We start from the raw sequence: 25,540 nt of genomic DNA, 5'->3' as shown, positions 1-25,540 counted from the left end.
TTAAGGAAAAGTTCATTTCCTAAGCTGAAAACGCTATGCAGTTCTTGTCTAAGTACTGCCTTTGAAAAATCTGCTTTTTGCTTTTATATGTACATAGCTTAAGATGAATTTCATTTTTCATTTTATGTTTGATGAGGTCAGAGAAAAATGACTTGAAAAGTACCTTGCTCTAAGCACTCTTCTTTACGTGCTTCTGCTAAAGAATTTCTCTCTGACTACCAGAGGTTAGAGATTGCACATCAAAGAACAACTTTTTAAAAGGAAAAAAATCTTAGATTAATTCACCTTTTACCTTGATGAGCTATATCTATATGCAGCATAGTTTTGACACTTCTAAAATGCTTTTCTTGGCCTTGCTTTTTAGTGTTGCCACTATTTGTCTTTATGTTGAGGTTGATCTTAATTGAGCTCTTAAAAAAAAAAGTACTGTTAGAAATCTGCTTATATCAAGTATGACAGTGAAATCAAGCTTTAAAAATGCATGTACCATTGCTGAATATTACTGATTGCTGACCATCAACCCACTGTAAGCAGTTATGTAATTTCTGCTGGATCCTGGCTTTAAAACCTTCCATTGCATAACATGATCAGATAGATGTAATTCTAGTCTATTGATTACTTGAGGCGCTACACGGCAGTTAATCAAAGTGGTTTGATTTACAAACTTAAATATTCCATTAAAGTATGTATATGTGAAGTCAGATTCTGTTATTTGATACAAAACCAGAAATAACTTTCTTTTTACCTTTTTGAAGATGTAAAGGTGTTTTTGATTCCTAGAGCTTGTAGCTCTTTAATAGAAACTAAGTAAATGGTAAGCATCAGGTAGTACTGTCCTATGTGAAGTGCATTGTATAATTTTATTTTAAGGCTGCAGTCTGTTTTCATAGGCTACGATTTATGGCTTTTATTAAACTTCTTACTAAGTAGGTGTAAGGCTTAGTAACACAGCTTTCTTTTGTTTATGGGTGATACTCTTAACATCACCAGGCATACTAAATTGGTAAATCTTTTCCCTTTCAGGGTTGTGCCTCTTGGGTCTGTGCAGACTGTGAGTGGCTACACTTTCAGAGGCTTTATGTCACATACAAATAATTACCCTTGTGCTTACCTCAATGCTGCATCAGCCATCGGTATGAAGACACAGGATGTGGACTTGTTCATAAATAGACTTGACAAGTGTTTAAAGACAGTAAGAAAAGAACAAAATAAAGAGAGTGATGTATCTGGAGTTGACAATTATGATAAAACTGAAGATGTGGTTATAGAAGAAATGGCTTTAAAACTAGATAATGTACTTCTTGGCACATGCCAGGATTCTTCCTGATGACATGTGAAGGGTTTCTTTGTGATAATTTTAAAAAAGTGATGAGGCTACAGTATAAGCTAGCAGTTTAAAGACAAGACTTGAGATTTTTGAATTGAGAATTTCATGGAGAATATTTGGTCGAGGAATAGAACATGGTCTGAGCTAGCCATTGACGATTGTTACATTTGTTGTTCTTAGACTGCCTCAATCATTATCCTTAACAGGTTATAATGTACAATTAGCGTTTTTCTAATGGCTAAATATTTGCCAAATAAACATTATGATTCAGATAATTCTTACTAATATAATGATAGTAAAATTACACATTACTCTAATTCTCTTTGAAATGTGTAGACTGCTTTCTTCTGACCGTTCTCTATCACTCACAAATTACTTATGTTTCTGACCACACAGAATTTAGAAAGATCGCTAATGCTACTAATTAGTAGATGTTTGTTGATGTGTGTAAGTCACAGTATGCCTGTAAAATGGACATTTCCCAGGAAAGCAGAGTCAAGGTCAAGGTGTAAGCTTTAATTTTTGCTCAACAGAAATGGATCTCAACTGGGGATGATTGGCTTCTTATATCTAAGTAACATCTGGAGATATTTTGGGGGGTTTTTTGTTTTTTGTTTTTTTTTTCGGCCACGCCACACGGCTTGTGGGATCTTAGTTCCTCGACCAGGGATTGAACCCTCGCCCTCAGCAGTGAAAGCGTGGAGTCCTAACCATTGGACCACCAGGGAATTCTCTGGGGATCTTTTTTGATTGTCAAACCTAGTAGGATGCTATTAACATCTAGTGAGGGGAGGCAGGGGTGCTGTTCAACATCCTACAATGGACAAGACAACTTCTCAAAACAAAGATTTATCCGGCCCAAAATGTCAGTTGTGCTGAGGTTGATAAAAACTTCTCTAAAGTAAAAGAACTCCTCAGTAAAGAGAAGTTTTCCATAGCAACTTGAATTATTCAGTAGTACTTCAAAGAAGGTAGCTCTATAAATGTTACCAACTAAACAGCATATAGATTCTTTTTTTTTTGTTAACATCTTTACTGGAGTATAATTGCTTTACAGTGTTGTGTTAGTTTCTGCTGTATCACAAAGTGAATCAGCTATACATATATCCCCATATCCCCTCCCTCTTGTGTCTCCCTCCCACCCTCCCTATCCCACCCCTCTAGGTGGTCACAAAGCACCAAGCCGGTCTCCCTGTGCTATGCGGCTGCTTCCCACTAGCTATGTATCTTACGTTTGGTAGTGTATATATGTCCGTGCCACTCTGTCACTTCTTCCCAGCTTACCCTTCCCCCTCCCCGTGTCCTCAAGTCCATTCTCTATGTCTGCGTCTTTATTCCTATCCTGACCCTAGGTTCATCAGAACCATTTTTTTGTTTTTTTTTTTTTTAGATTCCATATATATGTGTTAGCATACGGTATTTGTTTTTCTCTTTCTGACTTACTTCACTCTGTATGACAGACTCTAGGTCCATCCACCTCACTACAGATAGTTCAATTTTGTTTCTTTTTATGGTTGACTAATATTCCATTGTATATATGTGCCACATCTTCTTTATCCATTCATCTGTCAGTGGACACTTAGGTTGCTTCCACAGCATATAGATTCTTAAGTGAAAACTGAGGTTACCATTTCTAAATATATAATTATAAATTGTTAATATGGCATGTGTGCATTTTTCCACTTGAGAAAGTGAAAACTTTATTCCATCATTTTGCTTCAAGGAGTCTGTATATTTGGTTGGTTTGTTCAGGTGTTTTGCACAGCTGTCATTAAGAGTGGTTAACATGGGGATTCTGAACATATTTTTGCTGGGGAGGTGAAAATGATAAGAGTATGAAGAACAGGTGTATTCCCTTCTCATTGCCCATATGCTTACTTTCTGAGTCTGAAATTCCAGACGTACTGGCTATAACTATTATGTTTGTTGTTAATTTTAAGAAATAGACTGATGTCTCATAGTCTAAGGAGTTAGTGACGCCTCTGAATGCACCAAAATGTCAAAGCTGTATTTGTCAAGACTTGCTCTGTGGAGCATTTATTCCTAAGAGATGCTCATGGGTATAAAAGGTTCCACGGACAAATAAGTTGGAGACTTTGCAAACCTGCCTATTGGCATATTAAAGTTTCTAAGAATTCCTTCTATTCCAGTTTGAATGTATCCTTATCTAAAGATGGAACCCTTTTTTTAATTAAATACTTACCGACATCCCATTGAACGAACTTTTGAAAACACTACAGTAGAGAATGCCACGTAGCTTTCTGGATGGTGTTTTTCTCTGTTGTTTTGGCATTGTAAACTATGTTAAACGTGAGCTCAGACAGCTGCCACTCCCACGGGTAAGTTAGAATATTTTGGACACTGGCTTGACAACCTTGGAAGTCAACTGTGTTGAGATAAAGTACTTAATTACAAATACTGTAAAGATTACTTTAAAATTATTGTATCTTTGGGGTTCAGATATTTGAAGTGTCTGGGTTCTTTAAATAGCTATAATAACTTCTTTCAAAGGAGTAAATCCTGGATTAAAAAACTATAATTTTTTATGTGAATTTGAGACTGAATTGTAGAATTAATAAAGCTGAAGAGTTGCTACAGACCCTCTCGAATCTGTGAAAGGGAATGAAGTGATGTTGCAGATGTAGATGCTGGCAGTGCGGCCTACCGTCCACGTAAGCCAAGATTGTTTTATAGAACAAGTGATCTATATTGTGTGATCATCATTTAGTTTAAGAAAGGCCAGAGCCGAGAGACCAGCAAATGTTTTCTCATCTGCAGTGTATCAGCAGTTCTTGGGCTTCAGCTGCTGAATAGATAATAATTCCAATTGAAGATAAATTACATGAACCCACATGTGAATGATAGATATGTTATAACATTTCATTTCTGGTGCATAAAAATCAGCTGCAGTTTTTATTATTAGTCCTTTCTTTTCAGAGGTTTTGGAATTCCAGCTCTGTTCCTGCTGGTTTCAATTTGACCTTGAGGTCTGAGAAGTCACAAGAATTTTTGAAGGGATGTTGTAGGTTCTGCATATTGAGGCTTTCCTTTGCCACCACCCCAGTGTCCTTTGACTTGCTGTCTCTCATCTCCACATATAAGTATAAAAAAGCATTTACATACAGTTATTTATTTTAGCCTGCTAGTAATGATTGGTAAGCCTCATAATTGGCCTCAGTTATTCTCGTACTGGGGCAGAGGGGCAACGGATGATATCTTTTCCAGTCAGTGACTAAGATGTCCTTTCTGTCTTTATGATCCAACTGCCCTTATTAAGACTATCAGGTAGAATTTTGGAGTTTGGTTTTTAAAGTCACTGGGCTATGGTAGTCTGCCCAGAAAAGAAAATTGAATAACATGAAATATTCTTTAGGTCACCGAACGTATTACTAATTATACACACAGCAGGGAAAAGTATTTTAAATCCAATTCTCAATTTGGCTCTTGAGTTCTCTGCTGACAAATTCCCCCTCTGTGTGATACTAGCCTTAGGAACTCTGTGTTCGACTATAAATCTTTTTATTTAGCTTTTTGCATTAGTTGACAAGTTGTCCGAATATGAACTATTGAATACAGTTATGTTCAGCCAATAGGCACTTGATATGCAGAATGATAACTTTTAAGTTTTTTCTAATATTTTGCCATAGCACATACCTCTATTGTGGTTCTGTTTCTCTAACCACTATAATAAGAACTGTAATTGAGGTCTAAGCTATGGGATGTGCTTTTATTTTTAGACTAAATGGCTATGATATGTTTTAGTAAAATTAAAATTAAAACAAAGATAATTTTTTAAACCAGCAATGTTACTTTAATATTGAATTAGTAGCTCATCATGAGTTAAATTCTTGTGTTCTTTCATAGAGGAAAATAGCCAACAATTGACAACAATGACAAACCCTGATGAGTCTCATTGATAATACACTCAGAGAAATTTTTTTGAATACATCCACATTTGGTGCATATGAAAGTTGGGTTTTCTTTCCCACTGTCTAAGATGTACTAATTTCTGCCAAGCCCTTAAATGGTTTTGTTATGTTTTGGATTCATGAGGCTGACCTTATTTTGTAACTGAGTTTGTGTACACAGAAGTTTGATCATTTCAGAAGTTTGATACCCACTGAATAATCTGATAAAAACAATTGAATATGCTGTTAACGTATAACATAAAGAAATCCAGTGAACAGTTTTTTTCCTTGTCTGTCAAATTGTGTTGATTATTTGTCTCTTGTGGCTACTCAGTGTACAGGTCTAAGACTTACCCGCTGCTTCCTTTTGTGCCTTCCTTTTTACTTGCATGCTCTTTGTTGGCTATTATGGTAATATACACATGTAAGATGATGAATTCAAGGCTAATGAATATATCTTTATAATTTTCCACCTAATATTCTACAGTTTAATCTAAGACCTTAAGCAAAATCTGGAAATGTTTATATGGTCTTGTTTTTATCAAGTGGTATCAACTTGAACTTCCAGAGAAATGTGAGGAAAGGCTATGTTCTTCATATTTATACATATAAATGTATAATTGTGGGGGATTTTAGCTATTAGAATTGAAGCTGGTGTCAGCCTGCTAACCTGTATGTTATACTAAAAGAAAAAGATGTTTCCAAAAATATTTTTGGTGTAGACTATGTATAAATAAAAGTAAATTGTATAATTTATTACATGAAATGAAATTTTAATCATTGATAGTGCATTATATTATTTTATCTAATCACTGCTCAGATACAATTTGAAAGTACAGATAACTAACATTAAATTACTTGCCCATTTTTTGATTCAGTCAACAGTATCGACTTGCCCAGAAATCAGCAAGAAAAGGCATACTTTTTAATGAGAATCATGAGTCACGGCGGTGGAGGCTAGATTATTTAAAAAAGAAAAAAAAACCCAGCAACCATTTCCCAAAGGATCTGTTGACTATAGAAAGTTGGAGACTTAGAAGTATTGAATCTTTTCTAAAGGAAACACCTTAATTAAAAATAAAATAATGTCACTTCTTCAGCACATTTCATTTTTAAATTGTACTATCTGAATTTTACATGTAGTTCTCATTTGATTTGGAATTAGATCTCTGCACTGGTACTTTCTGACCATGTGAGTTCACATATTTAACCTCTCTGAACCTCAATCTCATCATATGTGAAATGGGTACAATCCTATAGGATTGAGAGTCAAATGAGATAAGTAAAGTGATTAACTCAGTGCCTAAAACATAGCACTTGCCATTAATAACTGCTATGGTGGTCTGCATAAAGCTATAATGTACCAATTTGTACTAGATTTAAATTTCAAAAATTAAAATTTCTTCATTAGTTTATTAGTAGAATGTTTTTTGAGAGGGAGTCATCAATGAATTTTGCTCATCTCCAGTGGAAATTAAAAAGTATGTACTTGATTTTAGATGACGATCTTTTTTTTTCTTTTTCCAGAATTTTTCTACTTTCATTTTTATGAGTTTCTTTTTGTTTTGTTTACACCTGAGTATTTTTTTAAGAAACATATTTAAAGTGCATTAACTATTTTATGTACCTGAAATTTCAGATCACAACCCAGCAAAAATGTACAGAGAAAGTTCATTCATTGTGACTTCCACATCAACTGTATTATCTGACCAAAGTTTTTGATATAGTCAGCAGACCTGCAGGCATAGCAGTTTATTATATTTAGCCCTATTCTTAAATGACTTTATAGTAGAATGATCATGGCTCCCAAGTTTACATCTTTAGCAGACCTCTTTCCTGAACTCCACACCTTGGAATTCTCCTCTTTTCCTCTCTTTCTCACATCCTACATCTAATCCGTCAACAAATCATGTTGGAGCTACCTTAAAAAGTTATCTAGGATCAAACCGCTTCTCACCTCCTCTGCTGCTACCAGCCAAGTCTCAACCACCAATGTTTCTTGTCTGTATTATTTTGGTACTTCACCTCCACCCCCCCACAAGAAGTCTCCCTGCTTTCTCCTCATGCCCCATTACAGTCTATTCCCAACACAACAGCCAGGGTGATCCTTCTAAGGCGTGTATCGTGGTCTCTTATCTGCTCAAACTCTTGCAGTGACTCCTTATATCACTGAGTATAAGCCAAAGTCCTTGCTATGTCTCCAGAGGCCCTACAGCATCTGGCTATCCTACTCCCACCCCCTTTATCTGACTCTTTTCTTCCTACTCTTCACCCTTGCCTCCTCCAGCCAAACTGGCCATCTTGCTGTTCCTCAAACACACTAGCCACACTTTGCCTTGGAGCCTTGGTTCCAGCTATTCCCTCTGCCTGGGAACATCTCAATCCAGATGCTTGGTTAACTCACCTCTCACGGTTTTAATCAAAGTTACCCTTTCAGATGAGGTCTACCCAGACTACCCTCCCTTTTTCATACTGGTAGTTATCTCTCCCACTTTAACATTGTTTAAAATTTTTCTTAAAGTTGAAAGTGGAGCCTCAATTTTACTGTGCCTAAGAATCACATGGGGTTCTTGTTAAAATGCAGATTTGAGTTCAGTAGGTCTGGGATGAGGCTGGCATTTATAGCCAACCCACAGGTGTTACAGACACTATTGGCCCATGGACCACACCAAAGAGTGAAGATCTAGCATTCTATGTAACTTACATATTTATTACGTTCAACTGTTTGTGTCTCTCCCTCTGGCTAGAACATAAGCTCCCCCAGGGCAGGATCTTTGTCCACTCACGTATTCCCAAGTACCTACTTGGCACCTGGCACATGACAGGCAAGATATTTTTTGTATGAATGAATCAGTGGGCATTATTAAATATATAACTGTATGAAATCCCATCATGTCTGATTGAATCTCTTCAGTGGTTTTCCGTTGCTTCTAGTACAAACTCCAAAAATCCTACTTGGTGTGGCAGTCACAAAGAGGTTCTGCTCCAATCTCCCCATCAAGAAAAGATTTGCTACCCAGCTGCAGGAGTGTGCTTAACGAACAGCCTCCCTGCTGTTTGCTCCTTCAAGGTTAGCTCTAACCTCAGTTTTTGAGACAAAGTCACACCCTTTGGACAATTTCTGAGCAAGGTGGTAAGCACAAGGACCTGGCTATTTCCACACCAATCAGGACGCCTATAAAGCCAGTCTTTGCTTCAGGGCCCACGACGGGGCTGGCTGAACTTTGCGGTGTCTGCATCACAGCCTGATGGCTCCCCTGCCCCAGGCTGCTTCCTTCCTTTTCTTTTACAAGCGTTATTCCCCTGTAAACCTTGTGAACCCTTAACCTTGTCTCAGCATCTGCTTCCCGGAGCATCTAGCCTACGACACTCGTGGCCTACGAGGTGGGCTGCACTCCCCTGCCTACCTTTCTAGTCTCCTTTATCTCCCATTCCTCTTCTCCCTTGCTCCAAACAGACCCGCCAAACCCCAGAGTGCACCCACTTATTACTATTTAAATAATAATGTTTAAATCTAATTTATAGTTGCTCATTAGCCTAATAAATCTTTCATTTGTTGGCCATCAGAGATTATGATGTGGTTTTAGTCTGGCGTAGATTTTTAGCATTTCAGAATTTAAAATACTAATTACTAAATTTTAAATACAGGGCAAGACAATGATTTAGCAAACCTTCGATAAGTGGTTCATATACTGTGAGAGAAGTAAATCATCCACTGAACTTTTAGGAAGAGTTCTGTTCCAGGTACTACAGCGACTGTGACATAATTAAGAGGCCAGACTTCCACCTGGGCTGAGTGACAGTACACAAGTTACTTCTGACTCATCTGTAAAATGGGAATAATAATATCTAAAAAAGTTGAAATAAAGATCAAATGTAATCATGTGTGTGAAGTACCTAGCAAGGAGTCTGATAAACAGCAAGTGCTTTTGATAGTAGCTATTGCTACATGGCAGTTAGCAACAACAAAAAAAATGGAGAAGACTTTCAATAAAGTAGCTCCAGAAATAGTCTTTTAAAAATATGGCTGTGTTAAACAGAGACAACAAACTTATGGTTATTAAAGGGGAAGAGGGGGGATAAATTAGGAGTTTGGGATTAACATATACATACTACTATAAAAACAAACAAGGACCTACTGTACAGCACAGGGAACTATACTCAATATTTTGAGTTTAGGGAAAAGAATCTGAAAATGAATATATATATTATATAAAACTGAATCACTTTGTTGTATACCTGAAAGTAACACAACATTGTAAATCAACTATACTTCAATTTAAAAAACTGTAGCTGTGTTTATTGGCCTGATCTTGATTAAATCCTGTTAGGTCAGATGAAAAAAAGAAAATTGAGACTGGAACTGTATTCAGAGTTCTTGGTTCGAGTGGCTGTTTTCCTTGTGGCCTCTTCCCTCCCTCCTCTCCCCTTTGTTCCCGTCTTATTTGCCACTGTTGGATTCATTTCTTTGTCTTAAGTCTTTCTTTCTCCTGTTAAAATGTAGATACATCAGGAAATAGATAACTACTATTTATCCTTATCAGTTAGTGGCATCTTAGTTTGTATGAGTTTATCAGATGTTTCCCTAAGAGTGGGTTATTAAAGAAAACTTATTATAGAAAATTTCAAACATACACAAAAGTAGGGCAAACCATATAATGAGGCCCAGTATTCATCACTCATCTTTGGCACTTGTCAAGTCCAATTTCATGTCACCTCTACCACCCGCTTATCTGAAAGCAAATCTCAGGCATTTCAAGGTGTAGCTCACATTTCAATATGGATCTCCTAAGTAAAGGACTCATTTTTTAAAAAGTCACAATACTATTATCACCCCCCAAATTAACATAATATCTTGATATCATCAAATATGCTATCATTGTTCATTTCTCTAATTACCGTTTTTTTTTTTTTTTACATTTGAGTCATGATCCAAATAAGATCCCCTAAGGGTAGATTTTAGTGGAAAAGGGAGAAGAGGTGAGAAACAGATGGCTTGAGGAACCAGAGAAAATTAGACAAGTGCAGAGAGAAGAAGGCTTGAGATGGTGTTTTTCTAACGACTTTCCCATGGATTAATAATACTGGATTTATGAAGGATGTACTCCAAATGGGCTCCTAAAGATCTTCCAGGATGCTGGAGAAATTCCCATTTGACCTGCTCCAGGTTTCACTGGTTATCATAAGAAATGGACTTCAGTCCATAGTCGTGTATAACAATTCAATTTCAATGCCAACTTCCTTTACATAAGGCTGCGAATTAGAACCCCCAATTAGATTAGGCCTATAAGGCAGTGGGGGTAATCATTCTAGATATATAGAGGAAACCCTTATTCTAAATAAATGTGTAGAAGGCTAATTGAGTCATTGTGTTGGGCTCCAGCCAGCCAGGTTTAATGAGCAGTGGAAGGTTGAGTACCATCTCAAGACCAGTTTTCAGAGAAGGGAGGCAGACAGGGCCCCCCTCCGGGATGGATCAGAGGAGCTGAGTGTGATGCTCAATGCGAAGAATGTCTGATGTATCTCATGGACCACTTTAGAGAGACAGGAACTTTTAAGAAGTACTTGGGGCTTTTGACCAGATAAAAAGCTGAGAGAGTGTTTTTTCCACACTCCCCCCTCCAAAAAATGTGTTCATAGGCAGTAAATTGGTCCTTTACACCATAAAGGCAGAAAGTACTTTTAGCTAGAAAGCTGTCAAAAACCAAAAACAAAAAGAACAGAACAAAACAAAACCAAAGCAAAACCTCTCCTTGAAGAAGTTAACCTGGAAATGAAACTCCCCCTTTTAAGCTTTCCCCAGTAAGAACACAGGTTCTGAGAATGGCTGACTACCCAAAGTCACACAGCTAATTAAGGTCAGAACTGAGGCAGGAGCCACCTACTGGCCTATGACAGGGCAGGGGCAGGTCTGAAGGAGATGAAGAAACCCTTTGCAAGATAAAAAGTTGATCCAGAAAACATTGTCACAGCTTTTGGGTAAACTTTCTCTTTTTTTCCCCTGTAAAATGCATCAGTTTCTCTTTGTGCCTTCCATTTCCCATGCCTGCTCTCACCATGTTCAGTTTATGCCCTATTTGTCATCACCTGGTGACTCAAACCTTCTGGGGTGGAGGTGGTGGCAGGTGGGAGATAGGAGCCTTTTGCACAATGACCCCTGCTAAGTTTTCTTGAAAGCCAGTAAAAATACTCATTAGTTTTAATCTACTAATTATAAGCAAATGGACATTTTAACCTTAGGAAATTCAGCATTTTTGTTTGCATTTATGATCATTGTCTATTTTCCATTTATTCCCATCTATTTGCAGTAAGTGCATTTTGGGGCCAACTTGGTTTATGCTGTTCCCCAGGAAACAAAAAGAAAAAAAGGACCAACCACAACCAACCAAACTGCTTGTATAGCCATTCCCATGGAGCCCAGTGCTTCCTAGGCATGAAATTGACTGACACACAAAGGCAGCAGGTGCGGGGCCACATGCCACTTGCCGCTTTTTTTTTTTTTTTAGTGTGTGTTTATAATCAGTAAATGGCTGTGGATGTTTAAATGATTCCCTAATACTGATGGAGAGCGGATGCCATTATAACTTGAACTTGTATTGCCACGCAGATGGTGGAAATAAACATCCAATTCTGCACACAGTTTTGTTTGCCTCTTACTTTTAAAAGATCGGCTGAGCATCAGGCATCCTCGGTGCCAGCAGGGACTCTTGGGCGGGTCGGGGTATAGGCGAGCAGGGCTGCCGTCGGGTTCCAGATTGGCTTTTGTGTTGAGAGCCCCGAGGACAGCAGGTTTCCTGTAAGTGGCTGAGGGGGTTCATTGCGGCAGTGGACCCCACCCCTGAACTACCAGGAGGCAGCTCCAAATATCCCTTCCTACTCGAGACGTGCCTCACACCTTTAATCTTCTCTATTAGACAAAACTGTTCTATACCTCAGGAACTCTCGCTGTACCTTCCTCTCCACCTTTCACTTTCTTAGACACTTTGAAAAATAGAGTTGGTTCAGTACTGTGGTGATGGCACCAGCTTTAATTTCACCCTCCTAGCTTCCCCTGCTGGTCCCTCAAATTGCCTCCTTCCTGGAGGTCATCGATCTATGTACTATATTTTCCTCCCTCGGCACGTTGGAGGACCTTAGTAAATATCTGTTGGTCCAGTGATCAACTAACTTGTTCACACTACAGAAAAAACCAGTAGGGTTTAACGGCAGCCTATTCCAGAAATATTTAAACAAGTGTTTTAAAGAGTTCGGAATAAAGATAGAAATGAATCTCTGTGATCTTTTGCAAATCAGTGAGCAGAAAGAACAGGGCGGATGTGGGGATAGGGAAGTCTTCCTAGCACCTTGAGATTCCCCGGGGAGGAAGCGCACTCCTTGGGAAGTGGGTCAAACTTGGGAAGGCTAGGTAAGCCACTTCTCTGGGGCAGAGGCACTGGCCAAATAGGAATATGAATGCTTGAGGGATGATTCCTCTCTGCAGGGCCAAAGAAACTGCTAGATGAGCGAGGGGCACAGGGTTTACACCAAAGGCCATTTCTAGCAGGTTTGGTCTGTTTCATTAACGAATCATGCAAAAGCAAAGCAGAACTCCCCCTCCCCCAAACTGGCTTATTTTCCTCATGCCAACCTCCTTTCTTTCCATCAAATAATTTAGTAATCCTTCCCATTTCTATAGAGTGCTTTCCAGATTACAAAATGCTTTCACATACACTATTTTGTTTTCATCTGCTGTCAGTCTCTCAAGCTGGGCAGGGCATAATGACGATGTGTATTTTGCCTTTAAGCTCCAGAGAGGTTTGGTGATTTAGATGGCTTGTCTGGTCTCATTTCAAGGGGTAGGAGGGTCTAGAAACCCTGGCACTCAGGGCTCTGATGCTGGCCTTGGAGCTTTCTTGGAAACTTTGGAACAAGGATTAAGATCCTGTGTTTTGGAGGAGGGATAGGCAAACTTGTCCCGTAAAGAGCCAGGTAGTAAATATTTTAGGCTTTGCGAGCCACACGGCCTCTGTTGCAACTACTCAAAATCTGCGGCAGACAATATGTAAATGAATGGGCATGGCTGTGTTCCATTAACACTTTATTTATGGACACTGAAATTTGAATTTCATATAATTTTAAGAGTTGTGAAATATTCGCCTTTTGATTTTTTTTTCAATCATTAAAAGTGTGAAAACTATTCTTAGCTCATGGGCCACACAAAAATAGGAGGCTGGTTCGGTTTTGCTCATGGGCCATGGTGGGCTGACCCTCTTTTAGAGCTGGTTCTGCTATTTATTAAGCATGTAATTTCGGGCAGATTACCTAGGTAAGCCTCAGAGTTCTCAATGACAAGATTGGAAAAGTCATAATGATTTCCACCTGCAGGGACTAGAGGATGAAATGCAATAATTGTAAAGTGTTTAGCAAATCACTTATACAGTTAGCCCTCAGTGGATGGGAGGTGTCATAATTTGATGATGCTACATTCTAGGGAACCATTTGTCCTCCCAAAATATACTGATAGGGGATTCTGCTCTCTCTCAAACCACCTCAGCCTTTTCCACACCTGGTCCTAATGAAAATTTGTGTATTAAAGGGAAATCCAGATATGTCCACAGGACAGAAATACTTTTTTTTAAGCCAAAGATAAACCATTAAAAAATAATAACTCGTGGTGACAAGAAAGGCCCAAACGAAATGAAAACAGGCTGCATGTTTGGCCTGCTGACAAAATCAGGATGAGGAGCTTCTGCTTTCCGGCCTTAGTTTCTTCATCTGCAAAATAGGGATAATAGCAATGGTCTCTACCTCATAGGATGGAGGAGAAGATGAAATAGGATAATAGGTGTCAAGGGCATAGCATGGTGCTTAGCCCGGGGTCAGCACTCCTCCAGGGCAGGTGGACTTCATGTTCTGTGCCTCACTGGCGCCCCCCTCCAAGCTCAGGTTCTGAAGAGACCGATGTTGATGCTGATGGTGGTGGTGGGGTGGGGAGGGAATTGCCTATTAGCTGAATATGAACCTTTTATTCCTGAGCATCAAAGAAACTGAGATCTTTGGCAACCCTTTGCTCCAGGCACCTAGAGGATTCAGCCCCAGGACTAGGGTCATGGTTCTGTGGGGCCCTGGCATCACCACGGGAGGCTGGGAGGGCAGCAGGAAGAAGACGCCTGTGAGCACAGAAAGCAGCTGAGGAGCTGAATCCAGGAAAAAATGCCGAGTCTGTCCGCTCAGCATGTGCCAACCTGGCCTAGATTTGCCCAGATCTGGCTCTCTGCTCTCCCTCTTCAGAAGCAGAAGCTTGTGACTTGGCACCTGCTTCTGGAAGCCTCCATAGACAGACCTTCTCAGATGATGCTACACCCTTGAGGCAGGAAGGATAGGTCTGGAGGCGAGAGCAGGGCTCTCGAGGCCCAAGAGGCCGAGTAGGGTGTCTGCCCTCTTGGGCCTAAAGTTCCCTGCTCATCAGTGGGAATCTCGGCCCGCAGCCAGAGGACTCCTGACATTTGCACTCACCATGCTGCAAGGTGACCTTCTGCATCCTGCAGTCGTGGATGGTGAGGACCATTGGTAACCAAGCAGATGAAGTCCTGGGAGGTACAAATGAGGAAGGTCAGCCCTGTCCTTGGCTGTCCCTTCAGACAGCTTCATTGCCGGCCAGTCATGCCTTCTGGCCCAGGGGCTGCACTGGCAGTGATTTGGGGCCTGCACAGGGGAAGGCGGGTGGTGCTACAGACTGAAGAGGAGCTGCTTTTGCCTGGCCCATCCGTCTCTCCAGAGCCAGCCTCCCACCTTCCCACTCCCAGTCAGTCAGTCTTATATAGGCAGGGCTGGCAAAAATTACAGGTCAACTGGCCTTTCAGTTCAGTGGGACTCCCCATGGCACAGTCAGAAAGGGCAGAGGCCCTTTCTGGACCATTTATCTGTCTGAGATTTACTGAGCCCTGCTAGTTTCTTCTCAGTATTCCCACCTCTCCTCTAGAACCCTGACTTTAACTGGGAATAACGGCACCTTTCCAATGGATTAAATTTCCCAGCTTGACTTGGAGTTAAATGTAGCCACCTAGTAAGGTCAGGCCAATGAAATGTAAGCTGAGTTATTGTGTGGGACTGCTGGAAAGTTTCCTTAAGGGAGGAGTAATACACATGTCTGTGCTTTCTTGTTCTGAATGCAGAATTCAGACGTGATAGCTGGAGCTCAAGCAACCGTCTTCGACCATGAAGTAGACACACTAAGCCTAGTGGAATAGCTAGGTAGAAGGAGTTTGAGCCTCTGATGATGACAGTGCCACAAAACTTTTCCCGTTGCACACCTGCAGACATTTTTCATGAGAGGTAGATAAACTTCTACCTTTTAAAACTCTTATTATCATGAGTTCATTTGTTACATGCAGCTGAACTGATACAAGACCCTGCTGTGTGCCAGATACTCTTTCAGGTGATGGTGACACAGCAGTGAGGATGGTACATGTGGTACCTGCCCTGTATACTCCCGTTCTAGTGGAGAGAGAACCACAAATGATGAAACACAATAATTCCAGGAAATAATCAGTGCTATGAAGTACAGAAAACAAGGTAATATTGAGTGAAACATGATTCTAAGCCTGTCACATGTATTAGCCAAATTAATTTTCATGCCAATTCTATGAGGTAGGGGCTATTAATATTCCCATTGTACAGTGGCCTGTGTAAGGACACACAGCCAGTGAGTGGACGAAGCAGCATGTGAATCCCAGCACTTAGCCTCCAGAGCCGACACCATTTAACAGTGGGCCCTGATGCCCCCTGAGAGGCTAAAGAGAGAAAGCCCCTCAGCTGGCATTGGGCCCTCTTATTCCCGTCCACTGGTCTTTATATCAATACTGTTTTCAGCATGGTGGTCCTGGGGTGTGAGACTTCTTAAGAACCAGCATCCTTAGAGTACCATCTGGAAGCTGCATGATCTTTCTGACCTGAGTCACGCTGTCTCTCTTCCATTGCATATTATTGGTTACAGGTGAGTCACAAATACTGGCCCAAATTTAGACCTCTACCTTTCTATATAGGAGTGTCATAGACTCTGTGGACATGTTTAAAACCACTACACATATCAGTAAGGCATGCACTCAGTAATGGCCACTCTGGTTGGGGAGGCCCCTGGGAAGAAAGGAGAGCACAGATGTGGTGACTGGAACTCAAGCAACCATCTTGGGCCATGAAGACTCCACAGAGAGACACCAGGAGCCAAGAGCACAGCACAGACAATAGGGACCTTTCCAGACCTAACCTAACATGGCTAGGTTCTGGAATCTGGGATGCTGAGGAGACCTCTGTGCCGCCCCAGGCATCAATTCCAGTGATCAGTGCTGGCTGAATTCCCCTCATTCTCCTGAGGGCCCTGTGAACTGCCAACCATTGCACTACCTGACTTGGGAATAACAGGCGCTGTGTCCAATTCAGATGTGCCCAGGCACAGGGGAGTGTCCGTACCGGGGCAGGGCCAGATCAGCAAGACCATTTATAGATGAGCTGGTGGGAGCATCAATGGACTGTTTTGAATCATTGACATCTTGGAAGTGGTGGTTTTTTTTTTTTTTTTTTTTTTTTTTTTTGCGGTATGCGGGCCTCTCACTGTTGTGGCCTCCCCCGTTGCGGAGCACAGGCTCCGGATGCGCAGGCCCAGCGGCCATGGCTCACGGGCCCAGCCGCTCCGCGGCATATGGGATCCTCCCAGACCGGGGCACGAACCCGTATCCCCTGCATCGGCAGGCGGACTCTCAACCACTGCGCCACCAGGGAGGCCCGGAAGTGGTGGTTTTGAAATCAACCTGTCTTTACAGGAATCAGCCTCAAATCCAGGACAACCTTCCAAGATAAGTCTCTGGAGAGTCCCCAAAGCTGTGGAATTGCCTGAGGTTTGGGGAATATGGACCAGTGCAGGAGAAGCTTGGGCTCCTGCTCCAAAAGTCTTCCAAGTGCTCCCACCCCATCACCTCCACCCCCTCATATCACCTCGGAGACAGTGAGCCACTGGCCCCAAGAAGTGTCACTGGATGGTTCACGGAATAGCAAACATAGGAATGAATATATATTATCATATATTGTATCATATATCACACATTATATATGTATTATATATATTATCATATATTATAAAAATATATTATCATATGTTATCTGGCTTAATCTTCACTGCAACCCTGCAAGAGACCATCATTATCCCCCTTCTACAGAGGGGGATACTGATATTCAGAAAGAAGTAAGTCACATGCCTAAGGTCACAAAGCAAGCAGCAAGGACAAGACGGAAAGTCAAACCTGCCTGGTTTTGAGTCTTATTTTTCTTCCTCTGCCTTATTCTAACCCTCACACGTTGATGAGACAGAAGGAAGATTAGGCTTGGACAAGCTTGAGATCCTTAAGTGACAGTGGATATAGCTCTGCAGCTGCCTTGAGTTATTCAGGAGTAAACTTGGCCTGGTCAAGGACACGTCCTACAGGAGGGGAGAATTCTCCGTGCTCAGCAGGTCCCAGGTGTTGCCCTGGAGGACCCACGGATCTGGTTCCACCCAGACACTGCCCAGACCATCTGCAGCTTGGGACAGCAGGGTTCTGGGCAGCTGGGGAGATGCCTGTAGAACAATTCCCAGAAAAGGAGAACAAAGGAAAATGTGGCTTATTAGTGGGGAAAAGGTGGAAAGGAGTCTGGAACTACAGGAAGAATTTGAGTTTCAATGAGAAGACTTCTCTCCCTGCCTATCATTCTCCAACTGGCTTTGACTGAGAACAAAGCATTATCTTTTCATATGTTGAACAAATGGTTTGTCCCCAACAGTTCTTGGGAACCCGCGCCCCAAACTCACCCTGGCTGTGACCTTAGAACACAACGGCTGGGGAAAGGCTCTCTGTCTGAATACTTCCCTTCCTAGAAATGAGACTGGTGAGCAGAGATTTGTGTCTCAGCTTGGCTTTGCTCCATCACAGAGCCACACTCCTTTAACATTACCCTCAACCCCCAAACCTTGGAAAACCTAAAGCTGAAAAAAATCTGACTTGAACTATGTGGGGCTCTTTTTAATCTTCCTTTATCCCACTTTGTGTGACTAGTCATCTATTTTATTTATTTATTTATTTATTTTGCGGTACGTGGGCCTCTCACTGCTGTGGCCTCTCCCGTTGCGGAGCACAGGCCCCGGACGCGCAGGCTCAGCAGCCATGGCCCACGGGCCCAGACGCTCCGCGGCATGTGGGATCCTCCCGGACCGGGGCACGAACCCATGTCACCAGCATCGGCAGGCGGACTCTCAACCACTGCGCCACCAAGGAAGCCCTAGTCATCTGTTTTTGCTGCAGAAATGTCAGTGTGTTTTTGTACAGGATGCTGCCCCAATACGACTATGCCCCATCGTACCTTTCTTAAAACCCCCCAGAATCCCAACTATGGAAAACCTCTGGTTGCAGGAGGATCAGGTAAGAAACTGTGGAGCCGCCTGAGAAAACTGAGCACACCCTTCTCATCCTTCTCTCCTATCTCTGTCCTCCTCCCTCTTCTATCCCCGCTCTTACCACCCTCTCTTAAAAAAATCCTGCTTTTAAAGATACTCTGTTTCTTCTTCTTTTTTTTTTTTTAAAGAAGATGTTGGGGGTAGGAGTTAATTAATTAATTAATTTTGCTGTATTGGGTCTTCGTTTCTGTGCGAGGGCTTTCTCTAGTTGTGGCAAGCGGGGGCCACTCTTCATCGCGGTGCGCAGGCCTCTCACTATCGCGGCCTCTTGTTGCGGAACACAGGCTGCAGACGCGCAGGCTCAGTAGTTGTGGCTCACGGGCCTAGTTGCTCCACGGCATGTGGGATCTTCCCAGACCAGGGCTCGAACCCGTGTCCCCTGCATTAGCAGGCAGACTCTCAACCACTGCGCCACCAGGGAAGCCCTCTGTTTCTTCTTTTCCTTGCCTTCCTACCTTTGCGTCTTCTTAGCTGTTTGGCTCTCTGTGCACACAGGTGCCCATGCATCCACCTGACAGAAATGCATTGTGGGCCAAGCCCGCAGTTGATGGTACAGATACAATGGTGACCACGTGGGTGGGGTCCTGCTTCAGTCCGGAAGTGAGGACAGGGGAAGGATAAGGAACAACTCACCCAGACTGGGGTGGGGGCAGGATGGAGCCTGGTAAGCCGCTTTATTCCCTCCCAGCTTCACAATCCTTCCACCCCAAAGCACCACAAGTAAAGGTACTTACAGCACAATAGTTTCTCGACCCCATCTCCTGGCCATCCTCTCTTCTTTTTTGTTTTTAATTGCTTTGTTTTTTTTTTTTACATCTTTATTGGAGTATAATTGCTTTACAATGGTGTGTTAGTTTCTGCTTTATAACAAAGTGAATCAGTTATACATATACATATGTCCCCATGTCTCTGCCCTCTTGTGTCTCCCTCCCTCCCACCCTCCCTATCCCACCCCTCTAGGTGGTCACGAAGCACCGAGCTGACCTCCCTGTGCTATGCGGCTGCTTCCCACTAGCTATCTATTTTACGTTTGGTAGTGTATATATGTCCATGCCACTCTCTCACTTTGTCACAGCTTACCCTTCATCCTCTCTTCTGTAGACCACTGTCAGGGGATCCGTGAAGGCTTCTTGAGAGAGGGACATCTAAGTGGGGAGTCGGAGGCTTTCATTAGCTGGGATGGCCATGTTTCCTCTCTATAATTTGATATCCAGTGTATTCACTGCCTAGGGCTACTGTAACAAAGTACCACACACTGGGTGGCTTAAACAACAGAAATTTATTGTCTCCCAATTCTGGAAGCTAGAAGTCCCAGATCAAAGTGTCAGCTGGGTTGGTTCCTTCTGAGGGCTTTGAGGAAGACGGTTCCATGACCCTCCCCCAGCCTCTGGTGGTCTGCTGGTAGTGTTTTGCATCCCTTGGCTTCTGTTGCATCACCCTGATCGCTGCCTTCATCATCATGCCTCCTTACAGCATTCTTCCTGTGTGTCTGTGTCCAAATTTTCTCTTCGTATAAGCACGCCAGTCACAATCTATTAGGGCCCACAGTACTCCAGTATGACTTCATCTTAACTAATTACATCTGAAATGACCCTGTTTCCAGATAAAGTCACATTCTGAGGTACTGGAGGTTAGGACTTCAACATATGAACTTGGATGATACAATTCAACCCATAACACCAAGTCTTTCCTTGTGGATGATGCTTCCAGGGAAGAGATTTCTGTCTCTACCATCGTCTTAGTCTGGGCTTATGACTCCTGAAAAGACTGATGGGGAATGAATCAGGAGGCAGGAAAGGAGCCTGACTGGCTTTCCTGGTGGAGGATAGAGAAGGGCAGCAGCCTTGCCTGTGATGAGCTGAGATGGGCAAAGCAGGGGTGGGGCTTTGGCCGGGAGGACCTCAAAAGAGGCAGGGAAACCAGGGGGCTGGTGGGAGGAAGGCTAAGTTTCCATAAAGTCGGGACCAAACAGTGGTGCTAGAGTGACCTAAATGGGCTCTAAAAACTACTCATCTGATGCAAAAATTATTAACAGAAAACTGAAAATAATCTCCCATATTCCATAATGTTACAAAGGGTCTTTAAAGTTAAGTTCAGAAAAAGTGACAAAGAATGGACAGATCAGTGTAGCACAGTAGTTCAGGAAATGGGTTTGAATGCCAGCTCTGCCACTTAGCTGTGTGACCTTGGAGAAATTACTCACCCTTTCTGTGCTTCAGTTTTCTCATCTGCACAAGGTGGTTAATAGCTACTTCATTGAGTTGTCCCAAGAATCACTGTGAGTTTGTGAGTAAAGCCCTTGGAACAATGTTGAACACACAGTATGTTCTTCAGTAAATGTAGCTGTTATTATATAGAATGTTAGCATGTGTGGGAGCCCTGAACAGACCATGACCACGCTTAATTTAGTTCTAGCTTCTTCAGAAAGGCTCACCTTTAAACAACTGTTCAGGAAAGAAGTGAAAGGATCCTTACAAGCAGGAGGACAGAGAGAGTATATTGAGCTGCTTTAGATTAGTGCCATACCCAAGGCTCAATTAAATTGCAACCCATGACACTAAACAACTTGCTGACATGGCCATAAAACTGATAGGGGAGAGAGCCAGGGATGAAGAGAGTTTTTCTAGTTCTTTTTTTAAGGAAAAAAGGATGAATTGTAGCAACTCCAGACTAGTGTGACAACCATCACTTATAAAATTATTAGACAGTTTGGGCATGCTTATAGAAGAAAAGAGGGATCACCCTGTACTATTATGAGTTCCCTATGCTAAACCACTTCATATCTTTTAAGGATGGGTTAATATGGATTTGGGAAATGCTAAATCCCTGGTGGACCTTGATCTTGTGCAATATTTATCAAAGGCATCCACGATAGCTTTTTGGACAAGAAGGTGAAATGTGTTCTGGCTATATAGCCCAAACAGGTTGATTCATCTTTGGTTAAAGCCAAAGAATGCTGATTAATAACCAGTTTGAGAGGAAAGTCTTAAAAGCTGAGTCCTGGGCCCGAACATCCTTCTGTTGTCTTTTAGAAATAGATACCATTCTCTCCAGCACTATTCCTATTATTCTGATTTTTTTCCCTCTGAATATAGTTTTAAGGTTTTTTGTTTGTTTGTAGAAGCACATTATGAGACTAACAACAAACTTGGCATAGTTTTGTATTTGCATTTTTTTCTTAAATTCTCCCCCCCCGTAATGAAATGTTTCATCCAGATTCAAAAGTTCGATAATCATTTCACATTTCATGTAATACCAAAGTCCCTGCAGTGTCTTGCTGTTGAAGAAGGAATGAATCTAGTTGGTCAGTTAGCATTCTTTTCTGCTTTTGTTCCTTCAAAATAATTTTTTTTTTTTTTTTTTTTTTGCTTAATACCAACTATGTGCCAGGCACTGTGCTAGAAATGAGAGAATCACAGGATCATAAAATCAGAAGGAAGCTGGAGATTTTTTAGAGCAAGCACAAAAGGCATTTTCCTGATAATATAGGAGTTGCAGACGCATTTTAATGCAAGCCCATGCTATACAGCCATCCTCAAAAGGTTTGCAAGCTTCCTTACCGTTTGTGCTGGGGTTTTACTTTTGAAATAAAAGCTGATCTCATGGGAGAGGCAGGCCATAAAGGCAAAATTGCAGTCCAGGCATCTTTTTTTTTTTTTTTTTAAGCAAGAAGAGTGTTCAGAAAGGAAGTCCTAAATGATTACATTTGGCCAACCCTGGAAAAGAAGCAAACAAGCCCCTACCTCCCCCTTGCCCCCCTGCCCAACAACTCAAAAACCAAACAGCCCCTAGACATGGAGCACAGGCTTGTGCCCTGCCTTAGCCAGTCCCTTTCCTGGCCCTCACTGTGGTATGTGTGTGTGCTGGGCTCAGCTGTGTATACTGTTCCCTGCACATCACAGGGACATTTGTGCTTATAAGAGGAGTGGAACAGAACATGACTCATGGCTGGGACAAGCCGGGAGCGAATATCCCTGAGTTCTTCTCATTGCGGCTACTTTTTATACTTCATAGTCCTGTAAAGCGTGTTCCCTAAAAATGACAGGCCACATTAAAAAAGGAAAGGAGCATTCTCTTCTCTCGCCTCGCTCATCCCCTCCACCCCTCATTTGCAGCCTTTAGGTCAGATGGCAGTTCTATCACTCAGGGGTGACTGGATCGTGTAATCCAAATGGCGATGTTTAGTCAAGCTGAGGGTTGCCCTGAGTTGCTGGGAATTTGGGAGGTCACATGCTTTTGTGCACGTGGCTGAAAGTACTTTACAGAAATAGGAACTGCGTCTCCATGATCTCATGCAATAGTTCCTCCTCCCAGCTGCCCATTAGGAGTAAGTACCATAGGAACTTTGAAAAAATATCAATGCCTGGGGCCCACTCCAGACCAAGTGATGCAAATCTTTAGGGACTGGCTTAGGTTTCTGGAATTTCTTAAAATCTTCCCAGGCGTTTCTGAACCACAAAGGTGCCAAGAGCTTGGGGTTCAACCTCAGGGAGACCTGCATTTGAAACTCGATTTTACTGTTACCTTTAGAGGGGTGTCCTTGAGGAAGTTTCTGAAACTCTTTGAGGCTGTTTTCTCAGCTATAAAATGAGGAATAATAGTAACTACCTTTCAAGGTTGAGAGGATAAATAAGACAAAATATGTTAGTATTTGACTCATGGTAAGTGCTCAGTAAGTGGTTGTTAATATTCTTATCAGGGTTTTTGTTTTGTTTTGTTTTGTTTTGTTTTGTTTGTGGTATGCGGGCCTCTCACCGTTTTGGCCTCTCCCGTTGCGGAACACAGGCTCCGGACGCGCAGGCTCAGCGGCCATGGCTTACGGGCCCAGCTGCTCCAACGGCATGTGGGATCCTCCCGGACCGGGGCACGAACCCGTATCCCCTGCATCGGCAGGCGGACTCTCAACCACTGCACCACCAGGGAAGCCCCTTATCAGGGTTTTTAATCATCACCAGATGCTTATGGACCCAGGGCTCACACTCTGTCTCGCAGTAGCCTCCTCCATGTTCTGTGGGCTGTATTTGAAGGTACAAGGACCCATCTTCTCTCCCTTCTGTGCTCTGCCCACCAGTTTGTGGGCTCCGGTCTCAGACTCCATGGGGATGTTAGTGCTACTTCTATCACCTCATATTCATGGTGAGAGAAAAAGAGTGAAAATCCAGTTCACAGAGTATAACTGGCCCCAGTGGTGTCACATGTTCATTCCTAACCAGTCACTCTAGCCCTGAGAGTGTGAGGCTCTGATTGGCTCAGGACTGGGTCACATGGTCCATCTCAAAGCCAGTGGTAGAGTTCAAACTGAAGAGTATGGGCTGGAGATCCGCGAGGCAGTGAGCGGTTTCCCCCAGAGTAGCCATGGGTAGGGTTTATTGGGTGCTACGGCAAACACAGGATATGCCTGCCTTCTACAGCCTGCCATGCTCATGGCCAACCATAACTGTGCAGAGAAATAAGTCAGACCACAGTGAACAGGAAGGTGGAATGGGACAAGAGAGAACACTTTCAAACAGAGTGCAATGGCCTTCATCTATTCGGTTGATTGTCATATCGCTTGTTAATTCTTTCCACAATTACAGTCAATTCCTGGCTGCTTCCTGAACAGATTCTAATATCTCTCTTTGCTCATGCTCTCCCACCTACTTAGTGTCAGGATCCTTCCTCCATGTACACCCATCCAAATTCTTCAAGATCCTTCAATATCCCACTTCTAATTCTCCTCCTGCAGGAAGGCTTCTGTGAACTCTTTGCTCTTTTACCTCCTTCCCATGGTCAAAGGAATTATATTTCAATTTCCAGCACTGTTATCCGTGTCTCTTTTATAGCATGTATTGTTTTCTATTTTGTACTACTATTCTAGCACGTACTATTGCTTCCCTACTAGTCTTTGATCTTCTTGAGGGCTGGGCTTCTTCAGCTCAGTGCCTCCATTACCACAATACTTAATTTTAAGTCAACTTTCTGTGTCAACTTGCCTGGGCCAGTGCCCAGACATTTGATCAAACAGAATTTTGGATGTTTCTGTGAGGTGTTTTTTTGATGAGATTAACTAAATCGGCCGACAGTGATTAAAGGGGATTGTGTTCCATAATGTGGCTGAGCTTCATCCAATCAGCTGAAGGCCTGAATAGAACAAAAGACTCACCTCCCCTGAGCAAAAGGAGATTCTGCGAGCAGGTGGTCTTTGGAATTGAACTACAGCATTAGCTCTTCTGGGTCTCCAGCCTGCTGGTACACCATGCAGATTTTGTACTAGCCAGCCTCCATAATCATGTGTAGATTCCTTAAAATAAGTATCTCCCTTTATATATGAATATCCTATAAGTTCCACTTCTTTGGAGTACCCTGGCTAATACGATTACCTAGGAGAGAGTTCAGTAAGTGTTTGTCAGTAAGTGAATGAATGAATGAATGAATGAATGGATCAATGGCCATTGGGTGCTTTGCATCTAAGGGAAAAGCTGTCTTTTCAACTGAATCTAATAGGCTTATATATGGAAAACATGCTTTGTAAGGGGCAAAGCTCTACACAAATGTTTGTTATTATAATTGTTATTTCTCTCACCACTGTGGCTACTGCTTCTAGGACTTGTATCACTGCTGTCCTTAAGTGGTCTGCAGCTCTTGTCCTCATGGACCACCAGATACCTCATTCCAAATAATCATCCCTCCTCTCTCTCCCCAACTGCCCAGTACTGAGTTGGTTAGCGGTGTTTGATTTCCAGGTCCCTCTCACATCGGCGCCATGTTGTTTGAAGTTGTGCCTCAGTCGATGGAAGGAAGCTATGGGGAGGGGCCATTCACTGTCCTCTTTTCCTTCTCATGAGTGAATCATACAGCCATGGA

At 42.3% G+C, this 25,540-nt stretch overlaps 1 protein-coding gene across 2 annotated transcripts in view; it reads left to right on the top strand.

Moving 5' to 3' along the window:
- Positions 1-2,532, top strand: part of SEPSECS (Sep (O-phosphoserine) tRNA:Sec (selenocysteine) tRNA synthase) — a 35,317-nt gene extending 32,785 nt beyond the window's left edge. Inside the window, exon 11 of one of the 2 annotated variants that reach the window (XM_082639116.1) lies at positions 1,024-2,532. In XM_082639116.1, coding sequence (XP_082495242.1) covers positions 1,024-1,327 — 304 coding nt within the window. In that variant the 3' untranslated portion in view covers positions 1,328-2,532. The remainder of the gene's footprint in view (positions 1-1,023) is intronic. The other variant, XM_082639117.1, reaches the window with a different exon arrangement.
- The last annotated feature ends 23,008 nt before the right edge of the window (positions 2,533-25,540 follow it).

Source organism: Mesoplodon mirus, assembly GCF_964341445.2.
Source record: "Mesoplodon mirus genome assembly, chromosome: 2".
Taxonomy (NCBI): Eukaryota; Metazoa; Chordata; class Mammalia; order Artiodactyla; family Ziphiidae; genus Mesoplodon; species Mesoplodon mirus.
The sequence above is the reverse complement of the archived record's forward strand: the minus strand, read 5'-3'. Positions and strand labels throughout refer to the sequence as shown.